The following is a 20,170-nucleotide window of genomic DNA, read 5'->3' as shown; positions in this document are numbered from 1 at the left end:
CCAAGCCTTCAGAATGATAGTTTGTGAAAGGTTTGTGTGTAAGAGAGGGAGAGACTGATTCAGGACATAGAGCTTCTGCAGTCAGCCTGATACATTAATTGATGATGGGGTCGGGCAGTCAGGCAATATTGCTCACCCCCTCGACTGTTGCAAATCTAGTTACTGTGGTGCTACAGGATCATTTTTACTTTTGTCTTTTACAGTTTCCTAAAACATTTACCAAATTTCAATTCATTTTAAATGGTTAAAAATGGTTCATTTTTCATTTTTTAATTGTACTCATTCAAAATTTTAAAAAGGCTAAATTTCACTTTGATGTGATCAATTAATTTGTGGCAGTTACCAAACTGCAAAGAGGATTGCTGTCATTATTTGTTATACAAGGGGGCGCTTGCTGTTATCATTACTGTAGTTAATGATATTGGAGGTTTTATTAGGTGACCGGTTAGATCAGCGTTTCCCAGCGTTTTACCTTTTTCCTTCCGCGGCACACTTGCCAAATCTACAGAATCTCATGGCACACCACCCTCAAAAGCATAAAAAATAAACACCCTGCAGGCCCCCTCCACACGACGTACTGACGTTGATGTGACGTGCCAACAGTAGGCATAAAAATGTTCTTTTGGAGTTTTAATTAAGCGATATGCATTTTAATGACATTTATTTTGGCTTTTGTGAATGGGATTTGTTCATTTAAGTTTTTTTAATTCATTTGAACATTAAAAATTTTTTTAAAGGATTTTTCACACGACACACCTGACCTCGCCTGACGGCACACCGGTTGGGAAACGCTGGGTTAGATCACAAGGATGCTTGTGTTGGCTCCAGTAGGTGACATATTGCACATGCTCAGTAGTGCTGCTGAGTTTTGGCACTGAAGCGAGGCAAGAGAAACAATGAAATCAGAAGAATTTAACTTACTTCAAACTCTACTGGAGCGGTTTATTCTCAGATAGAACCATCAGCCTCAGGGGGTCCTACCCTGCAGAACATAGCTATGCTTCAAGCATCTTTTATTTCAATATGACTATCTGTCCAAATTGTTTCCTTGTTTCCCGTATGGTAGTACTGAATATGGCAGAGTGTGTGATAACCACCCACAGCATGCATGTTCAGGGACTGAAGCAAAACACATTCCTGAGGGACTAAAGTGATTGGAATTTTATCTGTCTACCAGAGGCCTGTCATATTTGCTTTGAAAAATTCTCAAAGTATTTGGCAAAATCTGTCTCGAGTGGTTATGGAACGAAGGGTATGCATGTTTTTCAATACGCCTGCAGGGTTCTGGGAAAGAACATTTGGGCTGTTAATAATATCATTATCTTCCTGAACATCGTCCCAGGAGTTCATTTTGAAAAAAAAAATTCCCTAAAAACATCAAATTAGGCATACATTTGGAACAATTTTCCTTAACAATTACCTGTATCCAAGGCTGCTTAAAGAGCTTATATTTGGTATATTTTCAGTTTATAGCTGTATGGTAGTCTAACCTAAGCAATTAAGAGTAAGTACCTTGCTCAAGGGTATAACAGTAGTTCTCCTCCAAGAGCCTGCACCCGCTGCCTTCTATATCAAGACTGGTTTCATAACCGCTAATCCCACAGCTGGCTCAATGATAATTGTAAACTACTGATGCATAGCACAGCCCCCCGTGTCCTTTATGGTTTTTCCCTTGATTTCCTGTTTTGACCTTCAGTGCGCTGGACATGTTCCAGAGGGATTAAGGCATTAAAACAGCAAACGTGTGGGCGGCCAACAGATTTATTGCGCCCCTTTTTGTCATTGCTGAGCCTCTGATCAAAGACTACTTGGAGGTGGAGCAGAAACACCATTTTGTTATGGGTTTGGGCATATTCCTATTACCTCCACCACCACACCACCTTTCGTACCAGGAACAAGAAGGGTGGACATTGGACCCCTGGCTCTTGTTCACCATCTGCGGAGGGAGGTAGCTGACACCACCTTAGAAACACCATTAAACGGGAGTGAGTGAAAGAAAGGGTAGAAACGGACGAGAGGGGACCTTTACATGTCTGTCTTGCTATCTTGTTGCCTGGTAATTAGCATTCCAGCAGCAAGCCAGAGGAGAGGCCGTTGCCATGGCGCTGGATATTGATGAGGGGCAGTGGATGCAAGCAAATTCATTTAAAGATGCCCCAGGCTGTATGTTTTTCCTCACTTTTTTTCCTGCCTTGGCATTCTGTGGAAAAAATGTAAAATGAAGCAAGCAAACTGAGTCTGTAAAATGCCAATGCTGAAAAACCGTGCTTGTTAAAAATTCTGAATCTTGTTTATCTTGGATGAACCATCCTCCAACAAAAAGGAAATTTGGACCAAGTAGAGCACAGATGAGTGGATGGAGAAATTTTCAGGGGTATAGTATCATATGGCTCCCCTCTTTTGACTCAACAGAGATTCACATCTTGAGTATTTAAAAAATATTTCTGTTTTGTTGTATTGTTTCTTTATTGGCTCTGCCAGTTTTTGTGTTCAATGAAGGATTTTTTAGTTAAAAATGCTGCTGTGGGTATTCATGTGTTTCTGGTTTAAAACAAGAAAACAGCAGCTTCTTCAATGACCTTAAGCCTCCAGAGGTCATACATGCGGTTATTATGACAATTTATCCAAAAATTATTTTTAAATTATGTTTTAGTCAGAAATATTTCATATTTTGTATAATAAAAAAATAAATAAATAAACCCACAAAGTGAACTATCCCTTTAATAGGTACATTTCCACCCCTTTCAGAACAGGGTGTGCTCAAAGCTTAAAAAGGACTGCCTTCTTTTTAAAATTATTTTTTAGTGTGACTTGGTTCACTTTATTAGACCTTTGAAGTTTTCAGAACGTTAATAGCAAATGTAGTTTGACCCGAATCTGGATACAAGAAACATATTTTTCCTCGTATACTGTATGGTAAAGAACAGCCAACAAAGCACTTTATATTTGATTAAAATTGCACTTTCTCTTATGCTTTCATGGAGTCTTTGCAACTGACAGATATGTTCTAGACATATCTCACAAAAGTATGCTTTGGGAATAAGACAGTTTCTTGTTTTACTGTCCGTCATCCCCTGGGCATAAGGCCCCAATTAATTCAAGTCAGCCAATGGGATTTGAGGGGTTTGACCCAGGGATGGAACCAACATTAATTCTTTTGTTATTGTTAAATTGATCATTGATTCTCACTCTATGCACCAAGTGAGCTGACTTTCAGTAAAACTAACGGCTTTAATTAAGAGCGTAAGTGGTGAGGCAGAACTAAATGGAGCAGGTGGCCCTCAGGACTGTAATTGTCTGTCCCTAAAGTTAGCCAGCCCCTAATAACTGCTCTTAATATGGTCTAGGTTTACAGCCTGTGGCCAGTTGCATAAGCAATTGTTGTTTTATCTCTAACCTTTTCAAGTGAAGATACACATATCTTTGACCATAGGGGTATTTTACAAGGTTTACAAAATTTTTTGTTTCATTTTTTTTTTCTTGTTTTACTAATAATTGCACATAATAGATATGTGTATGTATATCGTGCAATTAATAATAAAACAAATTTTATGTATGTTTTTATGTGTATGTTTTGAATGAACTGTATGTCTTGTAAATTCATACAGTTCCACAATAATTTCTCTCGTCATCTCGGTGTGAATTCCGTAGGGCACTACTAGGGTTACAGATTGTATTGTGGATTCAAGAGAACAGGACAGTAGTTGTGAGCTGAATACATTTTGGAGGTGTCACGTGTGGTATCTGGGACTCTTGCACAGGCCGGCCAGAAGGAATTGAGAAGACGGTACATTTGAATGGGAAATCGGAATTAATAGCACTTGCTCTCATTTGTATAATTGTCTCTCTTTTCCACCCACCCTTAGTTGCAGCTCCTGGTCACAAACTGTTCCATAAATATAGAGGCTAATTAGCACAGCGTGGGAGGCTGGTTTTCACTTGTGTGGGCATCATGTGATCCCTGTTACAGAAGAAATTGGCAAATACCTCCGGCTAGAGTATAGAATGTTCTTTCGTGATGACGTCCCACTACTGTGGCAGAAATGGTTATGTTCAAAATGGTTATGGAATTGCCTGTGCCTAGAATGAAGGCAACATGGAGAGGCAGCTGTACAGTGGCAACCTACTCTGTATGCAGTTTGTAGAATTACCGAATTGTGTATGCTGTTGGTTTGCAGAGTGCAGGTACTCTCTGTCCTCCGACAATGAGGCCTTGAGATGATGCAAGTTATTGTAAATTATGCAAATTGTGTATGTGTATGAATGTAACTATTTAGAATACACCCAAGTATTATATTGCTCTAATAGGACATTGGATGGCGTCACTCCGATTCACTACAACTGCACATTTTTGTGTTTTAAATGTGTACTTTATTTTAATGCAGAAAGCTATCACACGTGTTTTTCATTCAATTAAAGTCATGATTTATTAGAATTCAGTTGTTTGCTTTAAACTTAGGGTTCTGTGTCTGGTTTTGGCATACATCTATCCATCTATCCACCTGAGTCACAGGTGTGACTCAGGTGAGCCACACCTGTGAGCAGGGTCAGGTTTCCTCCCAGGGAGGGTGGAGCCACAGCGGAGGTGACCCAGTTTTAATTTCACCACCTCTTTCTGTAGTCACCATTCAGCCAGTGCTGCTTTACTTAGCATTCCCTGAAGGGCCAGCTGATCGCTGATTGGTTCTTATCAGACTGGAATATTCTTTAAAGCATGACTGGGGCCCTACCATTGACTCCCCTCTCTTACTCCACCCTGGTGGGTCACTGACAGTGTGCCCTTGTAGCCTGATGCCACTCCCTGCCGCCTATGGGCTCTCACCTCACCCCTCTGCACCCCTCTGTTTTTTAGCTTCATCTTCATCTGTTTGCTATCTTTATCTAGCTTTATTTTCTGTTGATGGATGGCAAGTGCTTTATGACATGTAAATGAGAAACAAACCAGATTTATTTGCAATTTGAAATAAGGGGGGATAATTATTTTGTACTTAAACATGAGGGAATGGGTTCATTCCTTATGTCGTCTCCAAAATTCATATGAGAAAGAAAGCCAGTGGCTGAGATGGTGCTTAGCTTTTTTGGCAGGGGTATTTGAGATGAGAGGGCTTTTAATAGTGGATTTTTATTTATACTGGGGTAACAGAAGGCTTGCTTTAGATAATTTTTTCTCATTATTTGCATTCTGTTCTCTTTTACGGCTAGGTCTGCTCCTGGAAGTTAAACTGGCATGACCTGAATAGCAATTGCACCCAATATTGTAAAGCCATGTACCCTGGCTGTGGGCAGCATCAGTATCCCCAAGTGTTCTCTCTGATAATTTGGCCACCTGATAAAACTGATCCTTTTTGCATGCTCTGTTATTGTCGCCCCAGTTTTTCATGTGCCGCATGCATGATTTTAGGCCTGTGGCATGCACCAATCGGATTGTGCTGCAGCCAGCCTGTGCTCCTTTCTGCTCTGCAGTCCACTAGCCGGCCTGCTTCTGAGCCCGGGGACTGTGAATCTGGCGCAAAAATTCAGTGGATCAGAAGCGTTCCTTCCGCGTGGTGAGGCGGACTGAAGCCCTCCCTTCCAGGGTGACGCTACAGGAAGCTGTGCGTCATTACAGGTGACTCCTGGCCACGGTCTGCAATTGATTTTGGACCCAGGTGTGCATTAGTACAATGCTGCACTAAGAACAGGAGACTCAACTGGGTATGCTTCCGGAGAGGCAGTCAAACAGACCATTTTATATGCCAGTTTAACTTGCCCCAGTTCTGAGTGCTGTCTGGGGACAGAGAGCTGGAGAAACCTTTTGGATTATGGCCCTCTCACAGCCAGAACGAAGAGCTGTCCTGTGGATTTCTCCTGGAACTCCGACAGTGGCAGTTTGAGAGCCCTGTAGCTCTTAAGTGGAAGTGATTAAGGCCTGTGTGACAGTGACAGGTTTCCAGTCCGTATAATTTGCACAGTAATTTACTTTTCACACAGTCTTTGGTGTTGGCACTAATATGATTCCATATTAATTGGTGTGTTAAAAGCAGGGGAATCAATTTGTAAGGTAATTTGCGCAAAATGTTTTAAAGTAGCCTATAATTTATCTTTTTTTTTAATTTTGGAATTTGGAAGATGTGTAGTACCGTTTAAGTAAAAGTAGAATAGTGTGGTGCAGCACCAAAATCTTGTTCTTTCTCTTTTGATTTACAGAAATTCTGTAAATGGAATGATGACACTAATTGAATTTTTGTATTTCCACCACGGGTGGCATTGATCAGAGATTTACTACTGACAAGGAAGGTTCTCAAGGACGTGTGCTACTTTTAGTCCTATGTTCAGTTTCAGGATACTGCTACTTCACCAGGAAGGAGACCCAAACAACTTAATTCCATAGTGAGCCCCGTTAGCCACAGCTCCTCACTGCTGTTCTGTAGGACCAGGATGAACGATAAAAAACAGACTCCCCTTATAAAAACAGGCTACCCTTATAAAAAAAGGCTACCCTTATAAAAACAGACTACCCTTCATTCTGTCACCAGCTTGCTGCATGTGCAGTTTCTTTCCTCTGCCATGTAAGGTGCCATCAATCACGCTTCTTGGGTAGCGTCTAAAGTCACAAGTTGATTAAGGCTCCTCTGTGCCTTAAAACAATGCCTTAACAGGGTGAGCCGCCCAGCACCCCCAACATTTATACGTTATTTCAGAATAAATCCACTGTTCGGCTCCAGGTTTGAGCAAAACAGAGATTTTTTTATTCCAAGATATTAATTGCATAATATGACCAGTTTTTGGAATAAATCAATGCTGATGACCTTGCATTCAATAGATTTGGCATTTGGCTATTGAGTGGAATATCCAGTTTGTGCTTATTGTCAGATTTCTGCTAAAGCTTGGGGTTAATCAGGTTCATTGGAACTTGGAAGTCCCATACACTAGCCACTTTATCACACACTGTCTTGGATTATTGGAATGCATTCTTTGTGATATAGCTACATTCTTGAGGTGATGTTTCAGAACTGTTATTTTCAGAGATTCTTCTGTCATTACCCCGAATACAGGTAGCAATATAAATAAAACGGCATATTAAATCTTGTTTCTGAGAAACTAGGCAGAGATGTTTTTTTCCCCCTTCTCTCTGTTCAGCTCTTAGCCCACCACTAAAAATCAATATTTATATTTTATGCATTAGTGGTTTCCATGGTAGAGGGCACTGGCCCCACACCTACACTTGCTGCATTTCAGTCTGGTCCACATGTACAATGTGTTTCTCCCTTTCGGAGTACTGCAAGCCTCTTCCAAGCCCTGTTCAGATGGTAGCTTGGACTACCGATGGAAATGAGCTTTTGAAGTAACTCTGGTAAACGATATTTGAGGCATTAACATCAATATTGAAAATTATGCACTATCTCTGGCAAATAGGCATACAAACGAATAGATAAATCAGAAAAATCACCCATTTATCCCCAAATTTGTTCATCCTCTTCATCTGTTGTAGTTATGAAGGATTAGTGAAATGTATCTCATTGAGCAGATGGTTTGCAAACTGTGCCATCTGTCTAAAAATTTTGATACTGTTTATTTTTTTTAAAGAAACATTGTTTGAGCCTGCCCCCTCCCCCACCGTTTTCTGTCCTTAACATGTAGTGATGGCTGTCAGCCTAGCCATCTGTGGAGGACCAGATAAAGCAGACACTACCACGAGCAAAATATCCACCTCCACTGCTCTGAGTTTGTGAGGTCATGAAACACTACTGAACGATGAGCAGCTTTGGGAATATTGGTGTTCCTGAAACATTTAGCCTATACTTATTTGTATAGGTTGCTCACTAGTAGCCAGCAATGCCCCAGTATTGCAGCCTTTCCCTTGAAACCCTTGATTGGATATCATTTTTGTTTTCACAGCAAGCACAAGGATTTAGGGGGTGCATCTTCACAGAGAAGATTGTTTCTGTAACAGACCTGTAGTTTTTTTTTGTCATCATAGACATGTTTCAGTTTCCCATATCTCTCATAATTCCCTCTTCACTCATTCTCTCGCGTTCACTCTCTCTAGCTCTCACTCTGTTGCCTGGACCCATTGCCAGACTGTTTGATTTCATTCAGTAACCTGCCATTAAACTGGTCTTCATTCTCAGTGTGACCTTTCTCACCTCTCTTTGTATCCCTGTGTTGGACTTTGATTTCTGACTGCTGATAATCCCAGACCCTGGTGCTAGCTCTCTGCGACTGTTAGGGTCAAGGCTCCTAATCTGCTATCAGACCTCTCCCCCCCCACCCCCCCTGACTGTCTGGCAGTTCCTCTCCCATCTCTGGCTGCCGCACATCCCAAGCTCGCCCTTTTTCCTCCCTGGCCCCCCAACAGTGGAATGTGCTCTCATAGCATTTTGTGTTTTCTATAGGACAATAATGAACTGTTATTCCTCTGCGGACACCACTGAGAGTACCGCTCTACTCTCTCATCTCCCTGTGATAAGGAAGAGGCAGTGGGGTGCAGTGATGGACCCAGCCGGGAGTCACTGCATTAAATCAGGGTGCTTACGGCAGCCATTAGAAACCTCTTCTCTTCCCCCGCTAAGACCACCCACTGCTCCCGCAGGGGCTTCAGGCAGGAGAAGAGGGGTTGGCTTTGATTGCTCTGGGAGGTGGAGAATTGTCTCGCTGCAGTCTCATGTCGAAATGGAGGAGGAAGGAAGCGTGAGAGAAATAACCAGGCGTCTGCTCGGACCGGAGCCACTCGCCACGTAGAAATCAGAAATGAAATGGGAAATCAATCATTTCCACACATCTGTGTTTTACCAAGGGAGCTCAGCGAGCTCTGTATTCACCCAGTGAGCTGTGATTACTGGCAGGAAAGAACTGAGAATGTGATTGAACAGCAAAATTGAGGGATGCAGGTAGCTATCCTACAGTTTCCACCACCATTAACTTTAATGATGGAAATGGGTCATCTTCTAAACAGTTCTGGGAATCAGGTATGTGGTCAAGAGGTTGGACCGAGGCTGGCCAATGTAACAGACCAGGCCCTAGAATGTAGTTGCAGGCAGGTTTTTGTGTGTCTGCTGCACTGAAACCTTTAGAGCTTCACACCACAAATAAGTTTTAAGAAGATTGCCTTTCCGACACCGCTTGAAGGGAGTATTAATGTTTAAAATGGCGCGTGTGGGCTTGCGTTGTCCTCTTTGTTTGTACAATAGCGTTGACATTGTGGTTTTCTGTCCATCTCTTGTGATGTAATGAGATGGTGTCTGTGTCATTCAGGATATTGGACTGGTGTATATCTGCATTGTTTTCATGTGATTGTGAATCTGTGCAGGCACCCTTTTGACTTGGTCTACAAAGCAATTGATGTATAATGTGAAGAACAGATGGAGCACTGGATCTGTGATCTTGTCAGTTTTTTGTTGTAATTTTCTACACCCGAATGCTCCCTGTTGCCAGCCTGAGGTTACATTCTAATCACCTCTCCTCTCTCCTCAGGCTATCCTGGCGGTTATCCCACCACAGCTCCTACCTACACACCTAACCTTTACCAGACCAGCAGCCCTGGGTACCCTCCAGGTAAGACCCCTTCTGCCTGAGCCTGGCCTCAGGCCAAAGCCTGTGAATCTTCAGCACAGACACGACTCCCCTGGGCGGCACCTGCGGACACGTCCGGTACAAAGATAAGAGAGTTGCTAGCAGAGAGGATCTCACAAATGTGAGCAAAAAAAGGCGTTTTTGTGGGGTTGCCTCTTTTGTGTCAGTATCCACATTGCCCCAACTTAATGCAGAAAAGAGAATAAAACAATATGGTAGCCTATTGTTAAATGGGTTAATAGTTTATTAAAAAGCTTATTTCAAAAGAACGAGCAAAGCAAGAGCCATTTAATATGCTTGTGTTCGGTGAACAAGGCCTAGTGCCTGTGAATCACAGGAGATGGTTCACCTTTTCATCTCATTTCAGGGTTTTTGCTGTTTCACTGAATCTAAGTGAAAGGTATTCCTGTTTGCTGCCCTAAAAAATGAGACCCCTCTCACAGAGACAAGCACTTAAAATCATGCATTAGTTTTCAGTTTTGTCAGTGATCAAGAAACCTAGTCTTCATTTATCTTGCATTCAATTTTATCAGGTTTAAGTAAAAGCGGTTGGTTGCTTCTGTCCCCAAGAAGAGTGTTGCTGCCCCCCAATGGTTCATGCCTGACCGCTCATCCGCGGTCTCAGAACTGTGCGTTGGGACCCGTCCGAGTATGAGTGATGTTGATGTGGGTCTTGATATATTCCTGGGAAAAATAATTAGCTGTATGTCATACACTTCCCGTAGACATTCACATCAGTCAAATAAAACACTGTGGTGACTTATGTATATACAGTAGGGCAAAACTGACCAAGAACTAAGTGTTTATCAGTTCATGTAAAAGAAACTCTGGATTTAATCAAATGGCACAAAAGCAGCAGGCTATATGATTTGAAACTTTTGAATGTTTTCTTCGACTCGTGTTTAGGTTGTGTAGGCATTGTAGAAAATCAATAGAAAATGGTGGAAACTCCAGCAATGTTCAGTATGAGGAGTTGCATGTGTGAAGAGTGTTTCTGGGCTCCTGCACATGATGCATGTATAAGATGTTGTTTTCAGGGTGTAAAATTATTGCCATCTATTGCGGCACATTGATTGTAGTCACAGCCCTTGGGGTCCTTCCAGAGATGTAGTGAGTTTTTCAGATAGATTTTTGTGCATTGACTTTTTTTAAAGATTGGTTGAAAAAGAAAATTAAAAGGTTAGCGGGTTCCGTGTTTGATGCTTGGCCCACTTAAAACTTACTCAAATCAACTAATATATTTTTAAAATGTTACCTCTTTTACTTCTGTGTGGCCATGTATAGCTACACACAGAATTATGTAGACTTCACTATGATGACAACATTATGATTATACATAGTCTGTATAAGATATTGGTCAAACCTTTTTTTTAAATTATATAGTATATGTATGGTATAAAGAACGATATTTGGACAGTCATATCTAATAACCCATATTTAATGCTTCCTTTTTGCAAGGGACAGTGCCACAGGCCTAAGGGAAAGGAGCTTGGTAGTTTTCATGGTGCGATCTTGTGATCAGTGATAACAGGAAAACCTGTTAGCTAAGAATGTTTTTTCTTAGATAGTGATGAAAATAAATATAGTTTTAGTTTTTAAAGGGAATGAACTACGGGAAATTTCTTGTAAGCCTGCAGAGCATGTGATCTTTGACTGGCTGTATTTCTTGGTCTTACATCATGCTAGTGTTTCAGCCCCTTTCTGGCCAAAATAGCTATTACATTTTTGTAAGTACCAGTTGGGATGGAATAATTCACTATGGAGACCTCTTGATGACAGATGAAGGTGTTCATTGCCTTGTTGATGGTTTTATTTGAGACGATTCTTTTTCAGAACAGGGGAAAGGCATAGGCTAACTCTAAGCATGTTACACTATTGAATTTTCACCAGTGGAATTAGAACTGTATGGTCTGTAGTTGATTTTAAAACTGTGGTGAAGTCATAAATTTACCAAATGTCCATGTAGCCCAACTGAAAGTTCTATTACTCATTTTGAGATATGGTTCATAAACTAAAATTTGTCTTTGATTATTCAAGCCCAAATGTTTTGCATTGTATGTCAGTACAAGTGTGTTATTTTGGGGCAGATCTATGGCTGGGTTCATTAGGCTGGTGTGTGTGAGTGTTTCCATTTATGCCATGTCTGTTTTTCCATACTTCCTTGCACTAATTGAGGACATTTCCCTAAAAACGAACATCTCCCACAATCTGTTAAAATTCAGATTTATGTGATCTATAATTTACAGTGCATGAATTGTGAATGCATAAATCAGTGTCTTCAGATATGGCTCTTAACTTGTAGTGTGTTTGCACGCTCAATATTTCTCTGACAAGAATGTGCCTCATCTCACAACAGCCACATATTTTATGTACTCTGCCAATTTTTTACACACATGCTGTCTGAATGAACAAGGTTTTAGAACTACATTATGCGCTCATGTCTCAAATATTGACCTTTCTCCCAGAAACCATTGCCTCCCACTCACATTCCCTTTCGCTTTCTTGTTGCCATTTTGCTATGGGACCAGTCAGAAGAGTGTTACTGTCCTTTTGTTAGCATCGCACAATGCTGCAGTTCTGTGCTGTTGGCTAAATAGTTTGGCTTTAGACTATCGGAAGTCCGATATCACAGTCAGACAATAGCTTCCCAATGCCTTTTAACCTTCCTGTGCCGTGAGGTTTTTTCAGTTCTTTCACTTCTCTTGAATGTTGTTTTTAGGGAATTTGCCCTGGCTTGGATTAGGTATTTTTAGCTACCTGTCAAAACCCTGGTTGTCAGATTGTCAGAACGCATTCTGTCGTTGTGACTGTTGGCATGCTGGCTTGATCTCCTTTTCGGGAGGTACAATTAGGTGCAGGCTTTCTTGAAGCCCCCCTTGTAATTATGCTAGCACAGTTTCTCGAGCAGACACAGGAGTGGTGCTTGTAAATGCGAGGGGCAGGAGGTGTGATGTCTTGGCTGGTGTTGTGCAGTGCGGTGGATGTTAAAGAGAGTGACGTCACGGTCAGCTAAGGACACTGGGAGGGGAATAAAGGCGAACTGCAGTCGACTGTGCTTTAACGCGCTGTATGGAGGAGAGACAGGTTGTGAGGGACTATGAAGGATGTGATGCATGATTTTTGGGCAGGGCAGGGGAAGGGGTGGTGGTGCTGCTGGTATGTTTTACTATCCCCGGAAGCGTTTGTGTCGTTGTGTACTGTGTGTGGTTAACCCCCCTCCAACCCCCTCCCCTTCTTCTGTTGTATCTGCTGGGACAGTGCTGCTGATGAAGCAGGGCTGGGCACAGACCTCTACAGCAGGGCCCACTGAGGGTTCCTATGACCTGGCAGTGGACACGGGCTCAGAGAGCAGATCTTACCAGGCCTCGTCTGCAGCATTCAGTAAATATCCCTCCTTTTCTCTGGCCGTTCTCCCCATCACTGACGGAGCTCACGCGCTGCACTGCAGGGGCTCGGGGGGGCTCGAGGGGGTGCAGGACGGGAGGACAGAGAAGGGTGTAGGACAGCGCGATACAGGAGCCGAGCGTGATGTAGCATGGCGCGGTGTGAGTGCACGGTGTCTTTGGGAGAAACAGAACACAGAGGAGGCTGTGGACCAACCTGGCTTTTGATTTCGAGTGGCTGAGAGATCATGTGTAAATTACAGCGTTGCCATTTCATTTTGTCTTAAATATTGTCTCTGAATAAGGCAATAGGTAATTGGAATCAACAGTGCTAGAGGCTTGGGTAATGTTTTGTGTTCTTTAAAGCTGGTTACTTCACATGTAAGAAACCGCCTGGAATGTGGAATGATGCATTACATTTTTTACCCCATTATTGCTCACTTTTGTGAACTTCAATTTTGTGATGTAGAAAGGATGCAGATTACACACCTAAGTCACTGCCTGACCGGGTGGAATGCACTCTTGCTGACTGTTTGTTTACTTGTGTATTTGTGAGTAACTGATAGTTGCTGAACCTTTCCACCCTCTCGTCTCTTTGGCTACCTTTCTGGTTGCGTTGAAGAGATTAACATAAAACATAGCTTAATGTAATTAGCATTGAGTACTCATTGCGTTTCCAGTTTTTTCCAGTGTGATCCTGAGCGTATATGTAAATACAAGGCTATTTACAGTTTTAGAGTATCTGCTGTTTTTATTCTTTGCTGCCCCAGGGTGCACAGCTCTTGTACTAAACATGGTGAAGGTCATGCTCGTTAATGAAAATAATTATTCATATTTAGAAATTAACAGTATTCAAAATGTGACAGCTCTCTTGTGGAGCCATTTTATATATTCAGCCCTGCTCCAGTTAGCCAAAAATGTGCAATAATTTCTAACAAGGTTGTTTGTGGTTGTTTTCTTACACTAGTTACCGCACTTATTGGTTAAGGCTATTTTAGCATACAGTGTGTTGTAAAGTGCTTAGGCAGTAATATATAGTTAATTTATTAGAGCTGCAGCTATGCAGGCCTCTTGAAATGGAGTTTGACACCCTTGCCTTAGACACTAATAGCATTTTCACACAGCAGGTTGCGTAGATGGGCTTGCAGTTCAGTGTTGATATATCTAGAGATGAGTGTCTGCATACCAAGAGGGGTTCTCTTCAGGTTCTCTCTTGCTTGATACAGATAACTGAATCCTGTGCCAGTAGTGGCACTGCTGTTTAAAAAACATATTCTATACGCTATCGCCAAGAAATTGTTCTAGTACAACCTATTCTTAATGTTTACACTCACTACGTGTATTCCACAACTGCTGTGTGATCGTTGTCTTACCAGCAGTGGACGGGATACAGCCTTTAGTAGTCATACCTGTATTTAATTTGATAATAATCTTGAGTTAATTTATTTTATTTACACATTATTGAACTAAAAGTACACAAAACACAGCTGTCAAAGATGGTGCGAACCACCTTAATTTTTGTGATTTTAATCTTGTAACTGCATACCTGACTGTTAATGCAAAGGATTTTTATTTATCTTACACAGAGCAGCATGTCTTTCTTGAATGTTCTGACAGAAGTATGGCTCACAAAATGAGACCAAACTGCAAGCAATAAAGCACATTGCATTAATTTTTCACTTTTATAGCCCAGCTCGACTAAAATGAGGCATTTTGCAAGTGGATAATGCTTCCAGAACAACTTATAAAAACATGTTCTCTCTGGCAGTCCCACCATTACCAGCAGATGAATCCTGGTCATATTTTTGCTTCCTGGAATTAATTTGAGTGGTTCATTTTTCATCCTATGGAGTCTGTCAAAGAAGCATTTATCAGTATTTTGAGTTTGTGTTTGCATTATGGAGCACCCAAGAGAACATATCAGTAAATTTATATGCAGTTTGAGGTTGAGGAACCTGTATTTAACATTAGCTGTTAATTAGTTTTTCTTTAATAAACTTATCTGGCAGTGGGCTTGAAATTTGTCATTTAATAAGCCAATCACTGTTAAAGGTGTTGTGAGTGATTAGCATTTTGCTAGTTATTTCTGTTTTCATACTGAAGTTTCAAATGTGGCAACTTAGTTAGTTTAATCATAGCTGTCTGATTGTAGTTTGTGTTAAGTAAGCTCAAATCTGCGGCCCTGTCCTGCTGTCAGTTGCACCATTTAAATATAAATACCATCTGCATACTCAATTTAGTTATTTTTTCAACCATTTCAACTATGAAATGTACCCGTCTTGCATAACTAGTCTGATGTCCGGTGCTGTAGAATTCAGTGCAGGTAACATGAAACCACCTCCAAACCTGAACTGTGCTGCATCTACCATATGCGCCTTGTAGATACAGTAAGTTTGTGAATATTCCCCATGCTAGCATCAATAGTGGTTTTTGACACCAGTTGTGGAATCTGGCTGTTGATTTTTTTTTTTTTTTTTGCTTTTGTTTTATTTTTCATTACAAAAGCAAGCTGTTATATGAGCAAACCTCAAAGCAGCATTTAAAGTGACGGTGTGTCCCCTAGTGGAGAGAGAAGGACCTTTATGGGGTATCTGTCTTAATATTTATGACCGTTAAGTCCTGTACTCACAGGAACGCACACACCGCAACAGCACAATAAATGTGAAAATCAATAAGGTAATAACTCACGCAACAGCAGTGCAGCAAAACCCCAGAACAACAATAATAACCATGTTGTAGCATGATTCACAACAGCAGCGGAACAGCACAAAAGCCTAAATCAGTGGTGTAGAACATCGGTTGCCTTGTGGGACTGAAAGTGCTCAAGATAAGATAGCTTGTGTGAATGTACCTCGCAGCCACTAGCTTCCCCTGAATTTCATCTCCCATGTGCTCCTTTACAAAACTTGTGTTTGATGTTTCTGCCCAAGGAGCAAACTTCGGAGCAGACTGATTTGCCCTGGAATCCCCCTGTATGGCTGTTCAGACATTGATGCACATTTCCTCAGAGCTGCATATTATTGACTTATTTATGATGTGATATGTCAGCTCTTGTCACGCACACCTCTTTTTATCGTGGGCCCTGTTTTTGCTAAAGGTATTCTGTGTTAACAGGCTGGAAGGCTAGGACCCATACAGAACTACGCCATACATGTAGTATCTTCAATTTTTATGTATTCTTGAGCTTAAGAGCAGAATAACTTTTGTAAGTGTGAAATGTTTTTTCTGGAGTTTAATGACTGTAAAAACCACTTTGGTTGACTGTGTAGAGCTTGAGGGCATACAGTCAAGTTTATGGTGTTTGTGGGAACAGTGGTGCACTGGTGCACAAACCAAGAGCTATCACTGTGTCAGTCTTGTGTTCCTCAAACGTGTAATAACGTTAGAAAACTACAAAATGCTCAACAAAGTCTGATAATTTTTCCCCCAGTTAAAAAATAGCTATTTATACAAGAAATATTTTCACATCTGTAATGAAGTAATTATGAGCCTTTTTAATGTATTTTACAGGGGGCGCCTTGCATGAACTGCTGAGGCTCAATGCAAATTGAGCTGTGACCATCTAGTAACTGCTAATGATAAATGATTATAGAAAGAGGAGCCGCTGAATAGTGTCTTTCCCCCCCCTTACAGCCTTCCACACTGTGCACGTTGCATGTCTGTGACAGATACGTCCAACCACCTCACCACCCCTTCCCCCGTCTGCTCTTTCTTTCCTATCTTTTCCTCCCCCCTCTCTCTCTGATCCCACCCTTTTTCTTTGGCCATCTCTCTCCTGCAGGATACACCACGGGGACTCCGTACAAGGTGCCCCCCACCCAGACCAATGGAGCCCCCCCACCCTACTCTCCGTCCCCTAACCCCTACCAGACGGCCATGTACCCAATCAGAAGTGCCTATCCCCAGCAGAACCTTTATGCTCAGGTAAGTTGTATGATCTTTGTGAGGGAGTTTGACTGGTTAACTCAGATTGTAGGTGATGAAGTATTTTGGAAGCCTCCTGATTGGATCCCATCAGGACGCTTATGTTCAGATGATGGTACAGACATATAACCCTTTGTGTTGGCCCTGTGGTTGGTAAAGAGCGGTCATGTGACTGTCTCCCTCCCTCTTGTAGGGTGCTTACTACACACAGCCTGTGTATGCCGCGCAGCCTCATGTGATCCACCACACCACGGTGGTCCAGCCCAACAGCATCCCCTCCGCCATCTACCCTGCCCCCGTCCCTGCCCCTCGCTCCAACGGCGTGGCCATGGGCATGGTGGCTGGAACCACCATGGCCATGTCAGCAGGTGAGTTCAGAAATAGATAACTTTTCACTCTCCTTACCGTCCAGTTTTGCCCTCTTCTTTCTCTACCTTTGATTCATTTCAGCAGTCATCTGTTGCCCCAGCAAAATAAATGATCTACATTTTTTAAAGGACAGTGCACCATCCACCCTCATTTATTTTTTCAATATTCAGATGGGGACAGGTGGTAGGAATGGTGGTAGAGGTGGGATCACAGTACAGAAATGGTCATGGCGGGGAATCGTACCCCTGGCCGCAGGGAGGTTTGTATATGGCTTGAAAGTTGACCATCCTACCGACTACGCCACAGAATCTTCCTATAAATTATCCATTTCATCAGCTTTACAACCAAAGTGTTTCGGCTGACATCACGTCTGTAGCTGTGGCTCTGGAAATAAGCATCTCTGGTGCTACCCTGTGGGCTGTCATGGTATAGCATGCCGCCCTGAATCTGTCAACAGGTCTATTTTAGTCTGTGAATTTATGAATTGGTGTAAATAACAAGAAAAGCAAGTGTTGTGCTCAAAGTAGCCTGCAAATGAAAGTTTGCGGGGGTGTCTGTTTTTGAGTGAATTGTTTCATCCTGTATTGTTGTAGCCGTGTTGCTGAGGTGATGACCGTACGTTTTACTCTGTGTATACAGGGACTCTGTTGACCACACCTCAGCACACACAGCACATTGGCACACATCCAGTCACTGTGCCGACTTACAGGCCCCAAGGAACGCCTGGGTACAGCTATGTGCCTCCTCACTGGTAAACCCACCTGCCAATTCATGTAAGCCGTTTTACACTTACACCACTTACCTGCTGTGTTCTTCAGGCCTGTCAAATGTGCCATGAATTTTACTGTTATCCTTGCATTGATGGTGGACACTGGTAGCATACTGTATAATCTAAACCAGCTCAAGTCTTTAAACTAGCTACTTAAAAGGCTAAAACTGATCAAAAACAGGTGCCTTTTGGTTCTGCGTTACCTAGGTAGCAAAAATGTATTGGGTGTAATGATATGACAGTGTACATTTAATGTTATGGAACTGTGTGGGCTCCATGCTCATGGAGAAAAAAGTATGAATATAACACAAATTATACCAATTATTATAGTCTTTTTTTCATTCAGTAACCCTGGTCATTCTTTGCTCCCCCTACCCTCCATGTTTTTCAGATCTGGAGTCAAACATTGTATGCAACTTCTCAAGTCTTACATTGGTGCTGGGTCGTCAACTTTGGGGCACCAAGCCTGTTTGCAAGAACAAAAAAATACTGCAAGAGTCACTTTTGCATTCTGTAGTGTTTCTGTAAATGCTGCTTTTTTATTTGATTTGCCTCTGTTCGTTGGGTTGCTTTTGTTTTGACTCTCAGATACTCCATACTGACACTGACCTGCAGCAGCAGTATGGATCTCTTACATTAACACTGGTGTATTCACAAGGCCAGTCTCAGTGCTGGACATCATACATCTTCTTATGCTGCCAAATTTTCTAACAATTAGATTTTAGTACAGGTTTTTTATCATCATTAAGATTATTATTGTTGTTATTGTTTCCTTGTTGGCTCCCGGGAAAGGGCTTTGGATTACATTACATATTTTTCCTTTTTCTTTTTATTTGCCTTCCAATTTGGTTTAAAACGATCATCTTCTAATACCGATAAAAGGGTTGTCTTCCAGCTTGTAGCAGTTCGTTGAGTAGACATGTTATTAATATATCCACTGTATGAGAGTATAAATGTGGTAATCCCTTCTCTAGGAAAACAGTAATGCAGTAATCTTAGTTATACACTCTGTAGAGGATATTTAAGTCAGTGGACATAATTAGCTTGTGCATCAAAAATATAGTAAGCAATGTTAAAACTTAGAATATTCTGAAGTGTGAGCGTGTGTGTATGTATTCATATACAGTACATACACACACACACACACGCATGCACACATAGACAACATGGGGTTTCTTGTTTTGGATGTTAACCAGAATTTAGATGTCCTTGCAATGCACTTAGCTGGCAGAGCAGGCACTAATGTGAGCCCAGTGTTAGCCATGTGCCAACAGAGCCGGGGTGGAGGGGCGATGATGTCATCATTGGAGTTATTCAGGATCTATCATGTCAAGGATTCAAAGGGACTGAGTGTAACTGGGGAAACAAAACGATTAGAAGTTTAGAAATGTGTGATCCTCGACATGCGTTTGAGAGTTTGAGTGGAAGGGAATGACAGAGCAGCGATGTGACCCAGGTCTGAGACCCTGTCTCACCAACAGCCTGCCCCTCCGATACCAGTTCAGGTGCCAAAGACACGGGGGTACCGTCCAGACCCCTCCTCCCCTACGCTACCTACTCCCACGATCTCTACTGATCTCTGATCAGTGCTCAGCACGTCACACCAAGTGCTTTTTACCTGATCAGTGGTCTTTGATCAGCAGGGAACATGGGTTAAGCATGCAGCCAAGATTACCACACTAATTTTAAATGAATGGATTTTTTTAAATGGATGACATTCATAACAACAGGTGTGCACAGTACTACAGTTAATAATGACAGTAATAATGTGTGTTGTACAGACAATTCCCATGTGTATAGTTAAATATACAGTGTGAAAGACAGAGCTGTCATTTGCAATAAGGATTGAACTTAATGTTTACTTGCAGGCCCTTTATTGTTGTTTGTGATGTGGTTGTAATTGTGCTTGTTTTTTAACAGAATAAATAGTTACAGCTACTCCGTGGAGGGCTTGATGGGGGCGGTAGTGAGCCATAATCCGCCTACGGGAGAGGGGCAGGGTGGAAGTGGTGAAGGGGTAATTGAAAGTGCCAGGACCGGGGACACAAGGGGACAGACAGTTCCTTTTTTGAGTACAGCTGTCGAACATATCCAGTTTCATTCTCCTGGGGGGGGGGGGGAGGGTCTATCGACAGGACTCCTGTGGCTGAGTAGTGGTGGTAGGTTAGGATTT

General features: G+C 42.0%; 1 protein-coding gene across 3 annotated transcripts in view; it reads left to right on the top strand.

The window, feature by feature from the left end:
• LOC135263193 (protein FAM168A-like) overlaps positions 1-19,935 on the top strand; it is a 41,050-nt gene extending 21,115 nt beyond the window's left edge. For 2 of the 3 annotated variants that reach the window (XM_064350911.1, XM_064350910.1), the window contains 6 exons: positions 9,454-9,534; positions 12,811-12,933; positions 16,717-16,859; positions 17,053-17,227; positions 17,868-18,001; positions 18,389-19,935. In XM_064350911.1, the coding sequence (XP_064206981.1) occupies positions 9,454-9,534; positions 12,811-12,933; positions 16,717-16,859; positions 17,053-17,227; positions 17,868-17,983 (638 nt within the window). In that variant the 3' untranslated portion in view covers positions 17,984-18,001; positions 18,389-19,935. The remainder of the gene's footprint in view (positions 1-9,453; positions 9,535-12,810; positions 12,934-16,716; positions 16,860-17,052; positions 17,228-17,867; positions 18,002-18,388) is intronic. The other variant, XM_064350912.1, reaches the window with a different exon arrangement.
• The last annotated feature ends 235 nt before the right edge of the window (positions 19,936-20,170 follow it).

This window comes from Anguilla rostrata, chromosome 9 (assembly GCF_018555375.3).
Source record: "Anguilla rostrata isolate EN2019 chromosome 9, ASM1855537v3, whole genome shotgun sequence".
Classification (NCBI taxonomy): domain Eukaryota; kingdom Metazoa; phylum Chordata; class Actinopteri; order Anguilliformes; family Anguillidae; genus Anguilla; species Anguilla rostrata.
This window is presented reverse-complemented; position numbering and strand designations above follow the sequence as displayed.